Genomic DNA, 19,359 nt, shown 5'->3' with positions numbered 1-19,359 from the left:
GTATAAACAAAAGGGCTTTGAAAGTATAAAGAAGGGAGAGAGAGATTTTTGTTAGGGGTATTAACAAAGTTTCATAGAAGAGATGGAGTTTGAAGAAGGCCTTGAATTATATGTAGGATTTCCACAGGTGAAGATAAAGGTTGGGGAAGACATCCAGGGAGAGGGAAAGACAAAGTCAGGAAAAGCATAAATGATGATTTTTCAGGGTGGTCCTAAGCTGTCGAATAATCATTCTTCAAAATGATTATTGAATTGTCATTCCCAGAATCCTAAACAGGATAGTAACTCTCTTGGGATTATAATAAAACCATATACTCATAATTTTGCCTTTACAGATGGGGTTAGTATATTCCAGAATTATTCCTTTCCTTTTTCCATCACTCGATATAAGAATGTGTTTTGTTTTGATGTTTGATCTTTTTTTATTGATATGGTCCTGGATAGAGTTCTGGGGAATTTGTTATTACCCAGGACTGTCAGCTGTGACCCTCCTGGAAATTATTGTGACTTTAGTCCATGATTTGATGTGGCAGCTGTCACCCTTGTTGCTGAGAGATTCATGAAAATATGTGACATGTCACAGAGAGATCTTTACCTACATAGTGTTCATTCAACAGGAACAGGAATTAACATCAACAACCTTTTCTGCGGGCAGGGAGAGTGAATTACAGACTCACCCGACTATGTAATAATGCATCTTGAAACTAAGTTTTCTTTTCACTTATGGCCCAATTTATCCAGTCCAACAAGCATATATTAAACGCCTACTATGTGTAATGTAACCGTCCTGGGCACTGGGGAATACAAGGACAAAACAGAGCAACCAAACAAACCAGTCCTTGCTCCCGAGAAGCTTAAATTCTACTTGGCTTATATAAGATATAAAGGAATTGCTAGATATGTGAGTATATGAGACTAGAAAGAGCACCACCATGTATTTAGTTGGCATTATTGTTGTTGTTTCTGTCCATCCGTTTGGTTGGACAAGATGAGTTCTTTATATTCTGGATGGCATACTTGCTTAGTTAAATCAAACATTCCAAGTGAAGTAAAACTCTAACCTGTAACTCAATATTAGAGTTAGGCCTAGATCATCTCTTAAGACTTGAGACATGACGTATATTGTCAAAACGTTGTGCACTGGCTTATCCCTGAAACAGTGAAACATAGAGCACCCTTTCTCTGGAGAGGGGTTTATAGGGGCTTAGGCAGAGTAGAAGTTGAGAATGCCTTTATCCAGTCTCATAGGCTAGCTGCCTCACTAAATAAATATGTAATAAAGAAGCAAATAACGAATTTGCATTGCCTCTATTCCCTTGGTTATTTTGGCTCTCAGGAATGTTGGAATCCAATTCCCATAAATACCATGATAGACAGTACACAGTGCTCCAGGTTTTGCTAATCCATATATGATTAAACTAAAATTAAATAAACACTGAAGAATAGGCCTCTCACACACGCTTTACACCATTTGACAAATTGCTCTGTTTCTTTGGGATTTCAAAAACCTCATGTCAAATTGTGGAGTGTTGGATTTTAATAACAACTAGAGATACCATGTAATACTTTATATAGCCCTGGGTCTTAGCCAGATCTTTGGGTTTCATTCAGAGCACTGCTGTCTTTACTATGATTCAAAACCAGCAGGCTCATCTATAATTCTTGGGACAATTTCTTTTATTTACTTTGGGATCATATAATAGTTTTAAAGGGGTAAAGCTTTAAAAGTTGACATGTGTCAGATATTGTGAAATTTCCTGTTTATTGGACTTTGAGGACAGGGAATTGTCTAAATCTTTTTACAGTTTTTTTTTTTTGAAGGCAGGAAGGCAAAGCAATTGGGGTTAAGTGACTTGCCCAAGGTCACACAGCTAGTGTGTCAAGTGTCTGAGGCTGGAATTGAACTCAAGTCCTCCAGACTCCAGGGCTGGTGCTCTGTTGACTGTGCCACCTAGCTGCCCCATGTCTATAATTTCTAGGCAGACTTTGGAAAGTGGAATAGAGACAGTTTAGTAGTTAATTTTTCTGCATTGATTATGAAAATTGTGAAGCCAACATTCAACCCAATTTCAAAAGTGATCATTAGGAGCATTAATACTTTTTGGTGTCCTACAAACTTCCAGAATTGGAGATGCAGGATGGTAAAAACTCAAGATGAATTCAAATTAAATATTTAAAAACCCTCAGGCATAACAATGCTAAAACTACCAAAATTAGCAAAATTATTACTGAAATATCAAATTATTGAAATATCAGAGTCAAACACTGACATTTTTCTAAGGTCCTTTCTTATGAATATGACAGACTCCATTCATGGAATGCACTCAAGACTCCATTCATAACTTGCACTCCCTCTTTACCTCTGTTGCATGGTATATCTAGTTTCATTAAAACTCAATTAAAATGCCACTCCTTACATAAGTCCTTTTTGGATCCCCATCCCCCAAATTCTATTGCCTCCCTCCTAAAAAAAAAAATCTATTTGGTATATATCTTGCATACACTAATATGTGTATTTGCTATCTCCCCCAAGAGAATGTGAGTTCCTTAAGGGCAAGAACTGTTTAATTTTTGTATTCTCTCCTGGAACAATGCCAGGCCTTTAATAGATGCTTATTGATTTATTGATAGACACCAATTTTTGCTGACATGTTTTTCATGGAAAAGCAGTGTATAAGAGGGCATTCAGTAACAGTTGGTAACATGTTGGACCATAAGGAGGTGATCTTTTGCTGATGGTTGATGCCACGACACTGAAGTAGGTGACTACACATCTATACACATGACAACATGTCATGAAAGCAGAGGGAGCAGAAAGGAAGGTCGAGGCCCCTTCAGACACCTGAATTTCTTCCTCAGCCAGGCCCCGCAGATGGCGAATCTTTAGTCATAGGCTTTCAGTTTTAGAAGGGACTTAAGAGATCATCTGGTCCAGACTCTTACTGTAAAGATGAGGAGACTGAAGAAGCCCATAGAGGGTAAGTGATCTGCACAGGGTCACACAGGTAAAGTAGCAAAGGCAGTATTTGAATTCAGTTATGGCCAATACTCCATCCAGTCCTGTGGCAGCCAAAATGTAGCTTTCAAAAGTGTCAGTTAACATAATGTTACTTTGGGTCAGCTTTAGATACAGGAAAATTTGCCAGAAGAACAAATATTCATTTTCCTTTTAATTTGCATGCTGTCCTGAGTTTCCCTGGAGTTTCTCTTATGAATTCCAGGTATCCCAGGGATCATTTTCAAGCACTACATTTTTCCAGATGTTTGGACTCAGAGTCTGACCGCAGAGATTGGCCTGAAATAGGAAGAGGAGCTGTAAGAAAGGTCTATAAGGGATGAGTCCCAAAGAGTGAGGGAGAAAAGGTACAACTGTCAATTCCCGAGATCTGGACCTGAGTAATTCTTCGTAAGCCACCTTCCCTCCCACTTTCCTAAGTGTTACCCTAACTTTCCTTAATAAAAAATGTAAAAAACCTTTTTATTGATGACTTTTATCTTTATGTAACGGTCATCTGCCCCTCCTTCTCCAAGATGGAAACCTTCCTTGTGACAAAGAAAAACAATTTAGCAAAAACATCTGATACAAAAACCTCATCTGACAATTCATACGTACGTACAGCCTTTTGCCCTTGTAATCCCCCACCTCTCTGCTGTGAGGGTTGGGGCATATTTTGTCATCTCTTTTTTACAGGACCTTCTTTGGTTACCTTCATTTTCTGACCAGAGATGGGGCATGAACCCTATTATTAAAGGCAGTGCCCAAAGATCTTGCTCCCTAAGAACTTTTCTTTATGTCAGTTCCTTGGGGGAAGGGATTGTTTTTCTCTTTGTATTCCCAGGCCTAGTGTAATGCTTTATTTCTCGTAGATACTTAACAACTATTTGTTGAATTGAATAAAACAAATAAAATTTTTTTCTTTTCTGGGAACTAGGGTCTGCTTTCAGACCTGTAGTGTTTTTCCATGAGAAAACACTCAGTCTAAGTCTATGGTGTGAACCTGACACTTGCTTAAACTTGACACTGGAGCTTTGGCTGCAAGTAAATAGTAGCTCTGGATCCACATGATTAAGCAGGCAGGGTCTTATGGGAACAGTTTCTCACTCCCATGATAGGGAGGTTGAGTGGATTAGCTACAGGGTTCTATATATAGGCTAAGTATGATTGGGTCTTTTGGTATAAATGTAGTAATTATTTACTAGCTAAAAAAGTTCCTTCTGGTCTTTGTTCTTCCTCACAGGTAAATTGCATCTAGCTTCAGGAAAAGTCTATTTTTAAATACACACATTGCTGCTTTAAAACTCTCTTTAAAGAGTTGCTTCATCTGTGTTACACAAATATCTTGGATATTTAGAGAAAATATAAGAGATAATGGGAGCATAACAAACTCCAATTATTCACGTCAGTGGCTGTCCTTGGTTATCAGGGCAGGCTATAAGAATCTACTTCATCACACACAACAGCCTTCACATGCATCCCACAGCTTGCCTCTGCAGGATTTTGATGGAGTGTTGTGAATATTTCCCATCATTTTTGGCCCAGATATTTTAAACACGTGGGATGGTGGTGACAAAAACTATTCCACCAGACATTTAGGTATCATGTACTGCTGCTCTCTGTTGCCATGCTACAATATTGCCAGCTTATTTGCCATTTTAAATTTGACCTTGGATAGGGGCCATGACAGTGGGAAGACAGTAAAAAGGGAGGAAAACTTTATGGTTTTTTTTGAATGGTAAACATCAGCTTCCCAGAATTTGGTCAATTTTGAAATTTCTGTATGTTGTTTAATATATTAGGGGATTTTAGAAACATAATAAGTTTTCATACAATGCATGTGTGGAAAAACAAAGTATATTCCTGTGTTTTGGGGGTGATGGGGAAGGAATTGAGAAAACCATATTGACTTTGTTACTGTAAAAATGTGCCTGGACGTATGTTTATTTCATCCGTCTGACCTAGATGTAGCAGACCTTTCTGAGGTGTTACTTCATATGTGTAAAATTATAAAGCAGGGATAGGGAGGGCCTCGGTGACCTCTGACATGTCAGTTTCATTAGAATCATTCTCTGATTTTAAGTATCATGATATTTAGTTCCCTACATTTTAGCCTGAATCTTAAGAGAACTGTGACCTATGTTACTAATTAGGAGAGCCTCAGAGGACATTTGGAATAGTTCTGTTTTAATGGTTAAGCAGGGAAAGGGCTTGGAATGTAACCTTCTTCTGAAAAGGGTACTTTAATCTTCAAAATCCCATTCTCATATACAACTTATGGGACTATAGGATTTAATATTAACCTACATTTATATGGTGTTTTAAAGTACACAAAGTACTTTACATACATTATCTCATTAGTTTCTGAAAACAATCCTGTTAGGAAAGTACTGCAGGTGTTTCTGTCCTTATTTTAGCACCTGAAGGTGCCTTAGAGATAATCTAATAAAAATAACAGCTGATATTTATATAGCACTTTAAAGCTTGCAAAAAACTACATGTATTATGTCATTTAATCCTTCTAAATCTCTGAGTTAAATGTCATTATTTTCTTCATTTTACAGATAAGGAGACTGAGGTAAGAGAGGTTAAATGACTTGTCTGTGGTCACATAATTAATAAGTGTAAGAGTCAGGTTGGAAGCCCAGTACTTGCCACTACTCCATGTTGACTTTCTAGTATGACTCCTACATTTTACAGATGAGGAAACTGGGTCCTAGAGAGGGGAAGTAACATACCTAAGACCACATGGAGAATAAGTAACAAAACCTGGATTTGAATAAAGGTCATAGGATCAATTATGGATTTAGATTTGGAAGGGGTCTTAGAAGATGGGCTCATCACATGGCAAGGGTAAGGGATGACAGGTGGATAGCCAAAGTGCCTCACTCATCCCTTCACAACAACAAGAGAAAGTGAAGGCCTACAACAAGTTGGGCAGATTTCCTATAACGGACTTAAATTGGATAACAATTAAGCAGTAGGCATTTTCCAGGTTTCATTATTGGAACCATTCTCTGATTGTAAGTGTAATGATATTTAGCTCCCCACTTTTTAGCCTGAATCTTAAGAACAGTTTGGCTTGTGTTACTAATTAGGGGAGTCTCAGAGGATGTCTAGAGTAGTTCTGTTTTTTAGCACCAACGATGTACCAGGCACTGTGCCAAGCGTGAGAATACAAAGAAATGTAAAAACACGGTGTCTACCCTCAAGGAACCTCACATTCCGATGGGGGAGACAACATGCAGATATTGATATATACAGATAAGATATATACAGAGTAGATGGAAGGTAATTTCAGAGGGAGTCACTCCCAGTTGGTAGGACCAGGAAAGGCCTCCTTCAGAGGGTGAGATTTAAATTGAGTCTTGAGTTTGTAGCAGCAAGCACCCCAGCATCCCCAGGGTGGCTGCCAGCACAGGTTCTTAGATCTGCTTCACTAAAGGAAAGCAACTCAAAATGGGTTAACAAGCTTACTTTAATCAATCAAACATATATCATTTACCTTGTTCAGGGGAAAAAGTCAGCACCCCAAACTTCAGAGTATACAGACAGAATTATCAAGACAGAAAAACATATCAAGCAGACAGGCTTCCAAACTGTCCAACCATTACATACCTCCATACCTAATCACAGTTACCAGAGAGGGAAGCATCAACATCTGGGTTTTCAAAGCTGGGGGGCTCTCAATGGCTGCCCAAAGTCTCATCTGGTCAAATCGTACAACACTTCTCAAAGTGAGCCCCAAAGCAAAGCCTCACATCAGGGATTATATAGCCTTCTCCTGGGTCAGAGAATGTAACCACCCTCTTGACCCACTGCCCAGTCACGCAGCATCAAGGTGTGGGCATTCCTGAAAACCCATTCAGCCTATTAGGGGGCAGAGTATATTTTCAAATCAAGAAAGGTTCTCAGAGTCTCTTAAGCCTATCAAAGGGCCTAAGGGCAGGGAAGATCTTTAAATTTGCATTTCCATTACAGAGTTGCAGAAGATGGACAGGCATACATGGGAAGCAACCCACATTATTGGAAGAGATCCCAGATCCGTTTGAGTATTTGAAAATCAGGACTGAATGAGTCAGGGTTATTGATCTGAATGGCAGCACCTGAACTGTGGGTCTTTTATATAACCCAGGATCATCCTAACATCTAGAGCTAGAAGGGTCTAAAGACCAGCCAACTCTCATTTTAGAGAGGAGGAAACTGAAGCTCAAAGAGTTTATTTGATTTAACTAAAGGCATGTTGAGTTCTCTTGAGTAACAGCAGCAGAGCCTTTATTCAAACCCAGATTTCCTGACTCTAAATTTTATGTTCTTTTTTACTTTACTACTAAAATGCTATTGTAAGTAGAAAAATTCCTTGCCTTAGAACAGGAATTCTTGACCTGTCATCTGTGAACTTTGGTTTAAAAAATAAATATTTTTAATATCCTTATTTCTTTTTTTTTATTAATTCTTTAATTTATTAATTTGTTTGTTTCCTTTTAATTTACAGGATTCAATTCCTTGAATTTCACATTTTGTCCCCCTCCCTCCCCTCCTCCCCATGGCATCTTATAATCAAGTATAGGATCTGTAGATACTTTCACATTATACAATGGTCAGGTTATAAGGATGGATTGTACCAGCTGGGATGAAAAATGGTACAGAGGACATAAAATCAAATAAGAGAACAAAAAAGATCAGGTATTTTGCTTCCACCTGGATATAAATTTAGTTCTTTCTAGTTCTTTGTCTGGATGCACGTTTTTCTCTCCATCATGCGTCTTTTGGGATTGACTTATATCCCTGCATTGTTGAGAAGAGTCCAGTCTATCAAAGTTGGTCATCACACATATGTTGTGTCCGTAATTGTGTACAAATTCCTCCTGGTTCTACTCTTCTCACTCAGCATCAGTTTTTTTAAGCCTCTCCAGGTAAATATGAAGACCGCCTGCTCCCCGTTTCTTATAGCGCAATAATATTCTATATCCTTATTTCTATGGAATTGATTTCCTTCTGTATTCTGTGTTTTGATTTAAGCATTTAAATACGTTATTCTGAGAGGGGGTCTATGATACACCCAGAAGATTAAGAATTGCATCTCTAGAGCTAATTTTTTAAAATTTCCAGCTACCTGTTAGATATTACCACCTGAATGTCTCACCAGCATCTCAAAGTCACAATTACCAAACTGAACTTACCTCCTTACCCTCAACACTTGCCCCTGACCCTAATATTGCTGTTTCTTTTTTAAAGGCATGATCATCTTCCCTGGGACCAAGCCTCATAATCTCAAAGTCATCTTTGGACTCTTCCCTTTTTTTCATTTTCCATATCCAGTTCAGCTTTGGCTATTTTTTTATGCCTGCCTTCCTTTCCATTTATCCTACAATATGTCTGCTTTTGTCCTTCCTAACATCTTGCCTTAAGTATTGCCTTAATGATTGGTCCTATTCCCTCTCTAATGTATTCTACCTTCCACATCACTGCTATAATTTTTTTTTGTTTGTTTTGTTTTTTGAGAGGAAGTTGGGGTTAAGTGACTTGCCAAGGTCACACGGCTAGTTTTTGTGTTAAGTGACTGAGGCTGAATTTGAACTCCGGTCCTCCTGACTCCAGGGCTGGTGCTCTATTCCCTGCGCCACCTAGCTGCCCCCTGTATAATCTTTCTAACATTTTGGATCATGGCAGTCTTCTACTCAAAAAACTTTATTGGCTCTCTATTAACTACAAAATGAGGACACAACTAGATGGCATAGTGTTTAGAGAGTTGGGTCTAGAGTTGGGAAGACCTGCGTTCAAATGTGCCCTCAGTTATTTACTTAGCTGTGTGACCTTGAAGAAGTCACATAACCATTCTCTGCCTCAGTTTTCTTAACTGTAAAATGGGGACTATAATAGCACTTCCTTCCCAGGGTTGTTGTGAGAATCAAATGAGATAATATGTATAAAGCACTCAGAACATAGTAGCCTGGCACATAGTAGGTGCTGTATTAGTAGGCTGGCTATTAAAGTATAGTATAACATTAAATTATAAAGTATGAACTTTAGGGGCCGCTAGGTGGTGCAGTGAATAGAGCACCAGCCCTGGAGTTAAGAGGATCTGAATTCAAATTCGGCCTCAGACATTTAACACTTACTAGCCATGGTGACCTTGGGCAGATCACTTAACCCCAATTGCCCTTCAAAAAGCAAAAAAAAAAAAAGTATGAACTTCTAATCTTGACATTTAAGGTTTTTTGTAATCTGGCTCTGACTTATTTTTCTAGCCTTACATTGTATTAACCCCCTTCACGTGCCCCGTGTTTTATCCTCACTTGGCTATTCTCAGACTCTTGTTTTTTTCCTTTTCTGTTCTGACTCTACCACACCTTTGCTCATGCCTCCCCCTGCCCCCATTTCTTTACAACATTCCCTTCCATAGCCCTTATCAGGTCTCTCTGTTGGAATCTCTCCTTTTCTTCGAGGCCTGACTCAGCTGTCACCTCCTCTGTGAACCTTTCCCTGATCACAACCCATTTCCAGTTGAAATTTATCCCTCTTGTGTTAAATTCCTTAGTACTTTGCCCAGGCCTTTTTTCTTCACAGTTACCGTGTTTTCTTTCACATTGTGATTTTTTGCATCCGTGTCTTTTCTCCTATTAGACTCTAAGCAGTTTGAGGACAAAGTTTGTCTCCCATTCATCCCTGTAACCTCAGCACCAGCACAGTGTCTCGTACAGTAGGCACCTACTACCTTAGAAGGTTCCTTATTCCATTTTTAGATATTACAAATTATTCAAAAGTTCTCAGTTTCCTTAATAGTTATGGGAGCTTTTGTGAAGCCAAACTACTCTCTTTGGCTTTTAAAGGTTTCACAACACATTTCCAATCTATATTTCTAATCTTTTTCATATATTACTCCCTTTTCTGAACTCTGCAGACTGAGTAAACGCGTCCTTGCTCCTTCTCTCACACAATAATACCCCATCTCCTGTTCTGTGTCTTTTCACTCACTGTCTCCCAAGCCTGGAACGCTTCCCTTCCTTATCCACATCTCCTAGAATCTCCTACTTCATGTAAAACTCAACTCACCTTCTACTTTGTGCAAAAAAATCCCCCAAATTTTCTGATCTTCCTGTGTAGCTACTGACCTCTTCCCCAAATTGTTTTCTATTTTTTCTTTTATATTTCTTGTATGTGTAGATGTTTCCCTGCCCTTTCTAAATTGAAGGTAAGCTCTTTGAGGGCAGGGACTGCTTCCCCTTTTTCTTTGTATTGCACAGTGCCTAGAAGGTAGAAGATGCTTAATAAATGGTTGGTGATTCATTGTATTTTATTCTGGGTGCCATATTTTAGGAAGGGCATTGTCAAACAAAACCTCACCCAGAAGAATGCGACCAGACAACTCTTTTCACATATTTCCTCCCTTTAATTTCTCATAATTTGTTGTTCAGATATGTCTGACTCTTCATGACCCCACAAACCACTGGGGTATCTTTGCCAAGAAAACCCCAAATGGGGTCACAGAGTTGGAAGCAACTGAAAATAACTGAACAACAACAATAACAAGAAAAATTTCCCACAAACACATTCTTTGTATAAGTGTGTCTCTGTAGGAATGCTGTCCTCCAGAGGAATTTAAGAAATAGCTATAATTCTGTATATTTATCTTTTCCTTCCAGACAGCCAACAAGCATTTTAAGTGTCTGCCATGTACGAGGCAATGTGGTAAGAGCTGGACTCTACTAGAATCTTCTGGAGGGCAAGGTCCAGGTCTTTGATTTCCAATTTGTCCATCTGAGCATTTGCCATTGTTCCATCTATGTCTGTACTTGCTGACTGAGTGGAGAGGCCACTTCTGCCACACTGAGATTGGGTGGGATGAGAGTAGATTTCCTAAATACTAAATTCTTTACAAATTATTTCTATTTGTGTTTTCCCTCTTTCCCAGGGAGGTTCCTATGAAGGATGCTAAGGAATATGCTGAATCCATAGGTGCGGTTGTAGTCGAAACCAGTGCAAAGTGTGCTATTAACATTGAGGAACTCTTTCAAGGAATCAGTAAGTAAACCAACTTGTGTGTGTGTGTATTTTCAAAGCTGTCTTAGATTAGATCAGCAGCTGTCAAATGGGATCTGTGGTCTGGCAGATAAAGAACTCAAACCTGCAGCCTTATGATCTTTAAGATGATTCCATCTCTAAAACTATGATTATATATTCTGTCCCGTTGAATGTAAGTAAACAATGTAGCATAGTAGGATAAAAAAGAAAGAAAAAAAAAGTCAATGTGATCTTAGGCTGTCTTAACAGCCACATTTCCAGAATGTGGAAGGCAGTGGTAATGCCTCTATACTTGGCTCTGGTCATACTGTGTCTGGGTTCTGGGTGCCACACTCTAGGATGGGCATTGCCAAACTGGAGTACCCTGAGGATGGTGGCCAGGATGGTAACGGGACTGGAGATTTTGCAATATGAAGATTAATTGAAGGGACTGGGAGTATTTAGCTTGGAGAGTAGAACACTTAGTAAACCTATCATAGTTGTTGGTAAGGATAAGTGGAAGGAGAATGATAGATTTAGCACAGTGGATAGAGTGCTGGAGCTGGAGTCAGGAAGGCTCATCTTTACAAGTTCAAATCCAGCCTCAGACACTTATTAGCTGAGTGGCCTTGGGCCATTCACTTAACCTGTTTGCCTCAGTTTCCTCACCCGTAAAATGAGCTGGAGAAGGAAATGGCAAACGACTCCAGTACCTTTGCTAAGAAAACCCCAAATGGGGTCAAGGAGTCAGACATGATTGAAATGACTGAACACCAAGAAGATTTAGATTAAATATAATAAGGACAAGACTCCTAATAACTAGAGCTGGGCGTGGAATGGAGTTTTCCAAGAAGGTTTCCATTCCTGAAGATCTTTGACATTGAGTTTAAATGAACATGTATCAGGGATATTGTAGAGAGAATTCTAGTTCAGAGTGAATGAAATGACCCCTGAGGTCTCTCCCAATTCAGAGACTCTGTTCCTTTTACTTCATCATAGGAGAGACACGTTGTGATCAAGTAGAAAGAGAACTGAACTTGGAGTTAAGAAAGCTTTGTATTTGACTTCTAGTTCTGGCAAGCCACTTAACCTCTTTCAGTCTCTTATCCATTTCTTTATAAAATGGGGATTATAATGCTTAGAACAATAGCTACCATTTAGGTAGTGCTTTAAGGTTTGCAGAGCACTTTAAAAACACAATTTCACTTTTCTTGAAATTCACTCAGTCTGTTAATAGTCATTTATTAAATACCTCCTATGTAAGCACTGGGGGTACAAAGAAAGGCAAAAGATAAGCCTGCCCTTGAGGAACTCACAATTGAATGGGGAGACAAGTAAGCATATATGTACAGACAATCTGTATACATAAGAAATAGTAAATAAATAGCAGAGGGAAGGTGCTAGAATCAAAGAGAGATTGGGAAAAGCTTTCTGTAGATGGTGGGATTTTAGCTGAGACTGATAGGCAGCCAGGGAAACCAGAGGTAGAGATGAGGAGAGAGAGCATTCTAGATATGGGAGATAGAGAAAGAGCCAGGAGCAGAAAGATAGAGCGCCTTGCTCATGGCACAATAAGGAGGCAGCGTCGTCAGATTAAAGAGTATGTGGGGAGGAGGGGATGAGATATAAAAAGACTGGGGAGATGGGGATGGTCAGCTAAAATACACCCCAGGGTTGTGAGGAAAGCTTGTAAACCTTAAAAGGACTAAGTGAATCTCATTATTATCCCAAGCTGTCACAAAATACTAAAAATCCTCAAATAAAATGATTTTAATTTACTTAAATTACCTTTTTAAAGTTACCTCAAATTTCTAAAGCTTATTGTATATACCATACAGAACTTTCTGTGTTGAGGAAACTCAGGGACCATTTGTTGGTAGCTCTTGATGGAGAGGCTAAGAGGCAGATGCCCAAAATCAGCCATAATAAGGTAAACAAAGCAAAAATCCCTAAAACTGCTATTGCCTGATTGAACAATGACAGAAAATCCCCATCTCCTCCCCCAAACAAACTGAAAACCGGGTGGAGCAGCTGTTCATAAAAGAGTCATCACTACTAAACAGTTAATTGAAAGGACTCAGTTTCCTTCTCCATTTCCTGCTTATTATCTTATTATCCTTATAACTTTTTTTAAAAAAAGTTACTGTTTCACCATAAATGGCATTTGTCAAAGGGTAAAATTCGGGGATGAATGGCCTCTTAAGCACTTTCACTTGTAGCAAACCAGCTCTCCTGACATACTTCCTTACTGTCTTGACCAAATCTTCCCATAAACATTTTCTGTTCTGGTCTAGGGTGGAAGGTAACCTTTTGAACAATAGCCCTGGGAGCTTCTCCAAAGGAGTTCTTAAAAATTATATACATATTTTATATATATATATATATGTGTGTGTGTGTGTGTGTGTTTGTACACACACACAAATGTATACATTTATTTGTAGTTAATGTACACATATATGTATATATAAAATATGTTTGTGTGTGTGTATATATATATATACACACACCCATATGCACACACACATATTTTAAATATTTCCCAATTTGTTGTTTTTTTTTTATATAAGCAATTGGGGTTAAGTAACTTGCTCAAGGTTACATGCCCAGTTATTTCTGGGTGTGGTGCTAAGTATCTGAGCCCGCATTTGATCCCCAGGTCATCCCAACACTGGAGCTGGTGCTCTTACTTGCTGAGCCACCTGGCTGCCCCTAAGCAACTGGGATTAAGTAACTTGTTCAAGGTTACACAGCCAGGTGTTTCTGGGTGGGTGCTAAATATCTGAGCCCGGATTCCATCCACATGTCATCCTGACACTGGAGCCGGTGCTCTTACTCGCTGTGCTACCTGGCTACCCCAATATTTCCCAGTTTAAAAAGTTTTAAACATTCATTAAAAAACATTGAGTTCTAAATTCTCTCCTTTCCTCTGTTCCTCCCCTGCCTCTTGAGAAGGCAAGCAATATGATATTGATTATATGTGAAGCCATGTAAAACATATTTCAGTATTAGCCATGTTGCAAAAGAAAACACACATACACACACAAATGAGAAAAATAAGGAAAGTTAAAAAAAAAAGTATCCTTCAGTCTGCACTCAGAGTTTATAAGCTCTCCCTCTGGAGATAGATAGCATTTTTTGTCATAGGTTCCAAAGAAACTTCATTCAGTTATAACTGACTTACCCCCCAGGGATACTGCTGAAAGTAGAAGTGGCTGGGTGAGTCTTGGACTGAAGACAATTGGGAATCCTCCTCAGGGGAAGGCTCAAAGCTTAGTGAGCAGTTGTTTTCAAATTGACTGGAACCTGACAGCCCCAGAAGGGAAGCTTTTTGGTTTGATATTTTCGCCTGAGATCATTGTTGGCCTCCCCCAGAAAAGCACAGGGGGAGATTGGGTTTCCATTGAACTAGTTTTTTTCTTCATTACTTTAGATTCAAAGATCAGGACCCAGAAAAGGGAGTCTTTTGTTTGCTTGTTTTGGCCTTAACAAGAACTCTCTGGAGATAGGGAACTGTGACCTAAAATATGCTATGCAGAGAATTAAAAGGGAATGTTGCTAAGACCTCTCTATCCCCTTGTGTTTTTTAGTTCCTCCCAGTCAATCCCATCTTTCCTTCAACCCTAGCCTGCTCAAAGCCAACATAGTATAAATAATTCTGCCAAAAGATTCCTTTCCTGTTTTCACTATATACTCTCCCTAGTACAGGGATTTTGCAGGGCTTGTTGACTTTGGCTGTTGAATTCCAGAATGATTAATTTTTGGAAAAAACCCCAATTTCCATTAAAGGACTATGAATTTGACGTCTGGGTTTGAAGAATTAATCAAGGTCTTCTTCAGTTGTATAATTGCAGCCTGTTTTAGTTATCATCCAAGTAATTGCAAGTTGAACTTGTTAGGGTAACCCTCCTGCTCCCTAAAGTACTCATTTGTATTCTTGGTGGGTGGTGTCTAGGCCGCTTGTCCAAATACTAAATGATTTTATTCATTGTGGGTAGTTTTATGCAGGTGACTAGCAGCCACCCAATGAGATGCAATGATCAAATGATTAATGCATGTAAAGTACTAAAAGCTTAAATTTTACTAGATATTTTTTTTGTTTTGTTATTATTACCACCAAATTATTGCAATGGCTTTGTATACATTAAGTGCTATAAGTATATTTCAGTGTTTTTAGTGAGATTCCTCCATTAGTTCTGAGAGACCTCCTAAGACAGGGAATACCTTAAAATAAATAATAAAATAAGGACCTCAAAAGAGATGAATGTTGTTTCTCCTAGGCCCGTGTACTGTGAATTTATTGGAAAACATTAAGTGGTTACACAGTGCTGGGCCATACAGATTCAAAAGCAACACCATTCTGGGTCTGAATGAACTTATAGTCTACTAGAGTATTAGTTTACATTTATGTAGCAATTTAAGGCTTACAAAATGCTTTGCATATATAACATTATTTATTTATTTATTATTATTTTTGCTTTTTGGAGGGGGGAGATGCAGGGCAATTGGGCTTAAGTGACTTGCCCAAAGTCACATAGCTATTAAGTGTGAAGTGTCTGAGGTCAGATTTGAACTCGAGTCCTCCTGACTTCAGGGCCGGTGCTCTATTCACTGTGCCACCTAGCTGCCCCTACATTATCTTACTTAGTGCTCACACCAGCCCTCTGTGGTAGGTGCTCTTATTATCCCCATTTTATAGATGATGAAACTGATCATCTTAATTCCACCCAGCCCTTCCACTGTACCTTCTGGAATGCCTGTTTGATAGGCAACAAACTTCCCTACATCTTAAAACTCTTCCTCTCCTGCTCTTTCCATCTACTAATTCCTACTGAAACCTGGCTTTCCTCTGATAGTACAGCCTCCCTGGCCTCCCTTTCCATACTGGCTGCACTTTCACTCTACTCACTGGTCAAGGCAAGGAAACTGGAATACTCCTTGCTCCCTATTGCCACTCCCAGGCTCTCCACCTTCCTCCTTCACTCGTAACCTCTCTTCCTTTGAGGTTGATATTATTCATATCTTCCATCCAATCAAAATCCTGGTAGCTGTTGTCTACAGATCCAGAGCCCTTCTTTCCGCAATGAATTTGATATGTGGATTACAGTTTTTCTCTCTTCCCCAACTCCTGCCCTTATACTAAGAGACTTCAATAGACATATTGTTTCTCCCTCAAATACCCTACCCTAACCTCTCAGTTCCTCTACCTTCCATGAGTCCATCCTCCATATCATCTCAGCCATACACAGAGATAGTTATACCATTGATCTTGCCATCACCCATAAATGTGCTACCTTCATGTTCAAGAATTCCCAAATCTCCTTATTATACCATAATCTATTGGCTTTTCACCACTTCCTCTGCCTTCCCTTGCAAAACCCTACCTTTCATCCTCATTATTACCTCCAATCCATCTCTCTAGCACTAGCTGCTCTCTCCTCTTTCTTCCCATCCTGACTGCTTAGTGAACCAATTCAACTCTATACTGGCCTCCTCTCTTGAATCCCTAGAGTCCATAGCCACTCTCTCCTGGTTTTCTCTTACTTATCGACCACTTCTCTGTCTACTTTGTTAGATCCTCCTTCAGATCACACCCTTCAACTTTAGGTGTCCCTCAGGGTTCTGTCCTGGCGCCTTTTCTGTTCTTCCTCTCTACCTTCTTTATTTATTGATTTCATCAGCTCTCATGGATTTAATGATCATCCCTATGCTGATGAGACAGGTAAGTGACTCAGTGGATAGAGTGCTTGGGTCTAGAGGAGGGAAGACCTGAGTTCAACTGTGGCCTCAGACACTCACTAGCTGTGTGATCCTGGGTGAGTTGCTTAATCTGTTTGCCTCAGTTTCCTCATCTGTAAAATGAGCTGGAGACAGAAATGGCAAGCCACTCTAATATTTGCCAAGAAAACCCCAGTTGGGGTTACAAAGAAAGAGTCAGATACAACTGAATGACAGCAAAATGCTGATGATTCTCCAGTCTGCCTTTCCAATGCCAGTGTATTTGCTGACCTCCAGCTGCTTAGTGATCTCATGAGCTCCTATAAATTTACAATCTCCATTCTACTTTTCTTGCCCCAGTCTCATTGCTGACCTCTAATTTTGCATCTCTGACTGCCTTTCAGACATCTCATAGTAGTTGTCTAGTAGCCGTCTTAAACTCATTATGTCCTAAATAGAACATAATTGTCTTTCCCCTCCCTGTCACCCCTACCTTTCCTGTTACTGTAGAAGACACCACCATTCTCAGACTCATAACAGAGGAGTCATCCTGGATTCCTTACCATCTTTCACCTCTCCATATCCATTCTGTTGACAAAACCTGTTGATTTCTCCTTGTAGCATCTCTCCAATATGCCCCTTTCTCTCCTGTGACACTGCCATCTCTCTGTTGCAAGCCCTTATCGCCTCACACCTTGATTATTGCAACAGTCTGCTTGCCTCACTCCAATCTAGCCTCCATTCATCCATTAAAGTGATTTTCCTAAAATGCAGGTTTGATCTTGTAACACCTCCCTGCCAAGTAAACTCCATTGGCTTTCTATTGCTTCCAGGATCAAATTAAAAAATATATATATACTCTGTTTGGCATTCAAAGCCCTTCACAACCTAGTCCCCTCCTACCTTCTTGGCCTTTTTTCTTCCTAACACATACTCTTTGATCCAACGACATTGCTGTTCCACAAACAAGATACTCCATTTCTTGGCTCTGGGCGTTTTTTCTGGCTGTCCCCTGTGCTTGGAACACTGTCCCTCCTCTCCTCTAACTAGTAAACTTCCTGGCTTCTTTTAAGTCCCAACTAAAATCTTACCTTCTACCTCTTAATTCCACTTCTTTCCTTCTTTTAATCCCTCCACCCTGTTTATCCTGTATATATATTTGTTTGCATAATATTGTCTCTCCCATTAGATTAAAAGCACCCTGTTCAGGGGCGTCCAAGTCTTCTTGACCCCATTTGGGGTTTTCTTGGCAAAGATACTGGAGTGGTTTCCCATTTCTTTGTCCAACTCATTTTACAGATGAGGAACTAAAGCAAACAGTGTAATGTGACTTGCCCAGGGGCACACAGCTAGTTAGTATATAAGGCCAGTTTTGAACTCAGGTCTTCCTGACTTTAGACCCAGTCTTCTGTGCCATCTAGCTTTCCCAACCCTGAGGGTACCTTTTGCCTTTTTGTATCCCCAGCACTTAGTACAGTGTCTGGCACATAGTAGGTACTTAATAAATGTATATTGAATGAATGAATGAATGAATGAAAGGTTAATATAGCAGCAAGCACCTCAGCGTCCCCAGGGTAGCCACCAACACAGGTTCTTGGATCTGCTTTTCTAAAGGAAAGCAACTCAAAATGGGTTAACAAGGTTACTTTAATCAGTCAAACATATATCATTTACCTAGTTCAGGGGAAAAAGGTCAGCATCCCACACTTCAGAGTATACAGACAGAATTATCAAGACAGAGAAACAGATCAAGCAGAGAGGCTTCCAAACTGTCCAACCATTACATCCATACCAAATCACAGTTACCATCAACATCTGGGTTTTTCAAAGCTGGGGGGCTCTCAATGGCTTCCCAGAATCTCATCTGATCAAATCACACAACACTTCTCAAAGTGAGCCCCAAAACAACGCCTCACATCAGGGCTTTTATAGACTTCTCCTGGGTCAGAGAATGTAACAACCCTCTTAACCCACTGCCCAATCACAAAATATCTCCTGAGAAACAAGCCTCCCACCACAGGCTTCAGGTGCACTTTAGCCTAGGGGCAGGGAATATCTTAAAAATTTACATTCCCATTACAGTTAAGTAACTTACCTAGTATCAGAGGTAGAATTCTAGGCCAGATCTTCTTGCCTCCAAGTGTAATGCTTCATACACTACACGGTAATGTTTAAGTTATTTCTTATTTGTTTACTTTAGCAAAACCTAGATAATCAACTTTGAAAGTTTATTATTGCATTCATTTATTCATCCAGAACATATCAAGTGTCCACTATGTACCTAGCTTTGTGATAGATGTTGGGGAGTTTCAGTAAGACAGTCTCTGCCTGGTGGTACTGACATTCCAGTAGGAGGGTGGATGTGCCACACATATAAATAACTATATTTGAAAATATCATATGACAAATGCATTACAAAGGGGCAGAACAAAGTGCTGTGGTAGGGTGGTGATTGTTAGCAATCAAGAAAAGCTTTACAAAGGATGTGATATTTGAGTTGGGGTTTAGGAATCCAGCAGGCCTGTCATTAGGCTAAAAGTACTAAGTTTATTGGGGTTGGGTCTCCATAGGACAAAGTAAAGGATAAGCTGAACAAATTTTGAATAAATTTTGAATTTGAATAATGAAATAACAATATCTCTAAA

General features: G+C 39.5%; 1 protein-coding gene and 2 long non-coding RNA genes across 5 annotated transcripts in view; 1 reads left to right on the top strand and 2 right to left on the bottom strand.

Annotated features, from left to right (window-relative positions):
* The window catches only part of LOC138170373 (uncharacterized), a 464,687-nt gene that overhangs the window by 36,020 nt on the left and 409,308 nt on the right, over positions 1 to 19,359 (bottom strand). The gene's annotated exons all lie outside the window — the stretch shown is intronic.
* RAB31 (RAB31, member RAS oncogene family) overlaps positions 1 to 19,359 on the top strand; it is a 269,429-nt gene that overhangs the window by 209,528 nt on the left and 40,542 nt on the right. For all 3 annotated transcript variants that reach the window (XM_069099638.1, XM_069099636.1, XM_069099637.1), the window contains one exon: positions 10,911 to 11,020. In XM_069099638.1, coding sequence (XP_068955739.1) covers positions 10,911 to 11,020 — 110 coding nt within the window. The remainder of the gene's footprint in view (positions 1 to 10,910; positions 11,021 to 19,359) is intronic.
* Positions 2,602 to 19,358, bottom strand: LOC138170372 (uncharacterized). The gene is made up of 2 exons (XR_011170593.1): positions 18,810 to 19,358; positions 2,602 to 3,295 (listed from the first exon to the last, which is right to left on the bottom strand). It is a non-coding gene; the product is annotated as an uncharacterized lncRNA (long non-coding RNA).

The sequence above is a fragment of the Petaurus breviceps genome, unplaced genomic scaffold (genome assembly GCF_028583685.1).
Source record: "Petaurus breviceps papuanus isolate PSGF00001 unplaced genomic scaffold, PetGlider_PUasm1.0 38, whole genome shotgun sequence".
NCBI lineage: Eukaryota > Metazoa > Chordata > Mammalia > Diprotodontia > Petauridae > Petaurus > Petaurus breviceps.
This window is presented reverse-complemented; position numbering and strand designations above follow the sequence as displayed.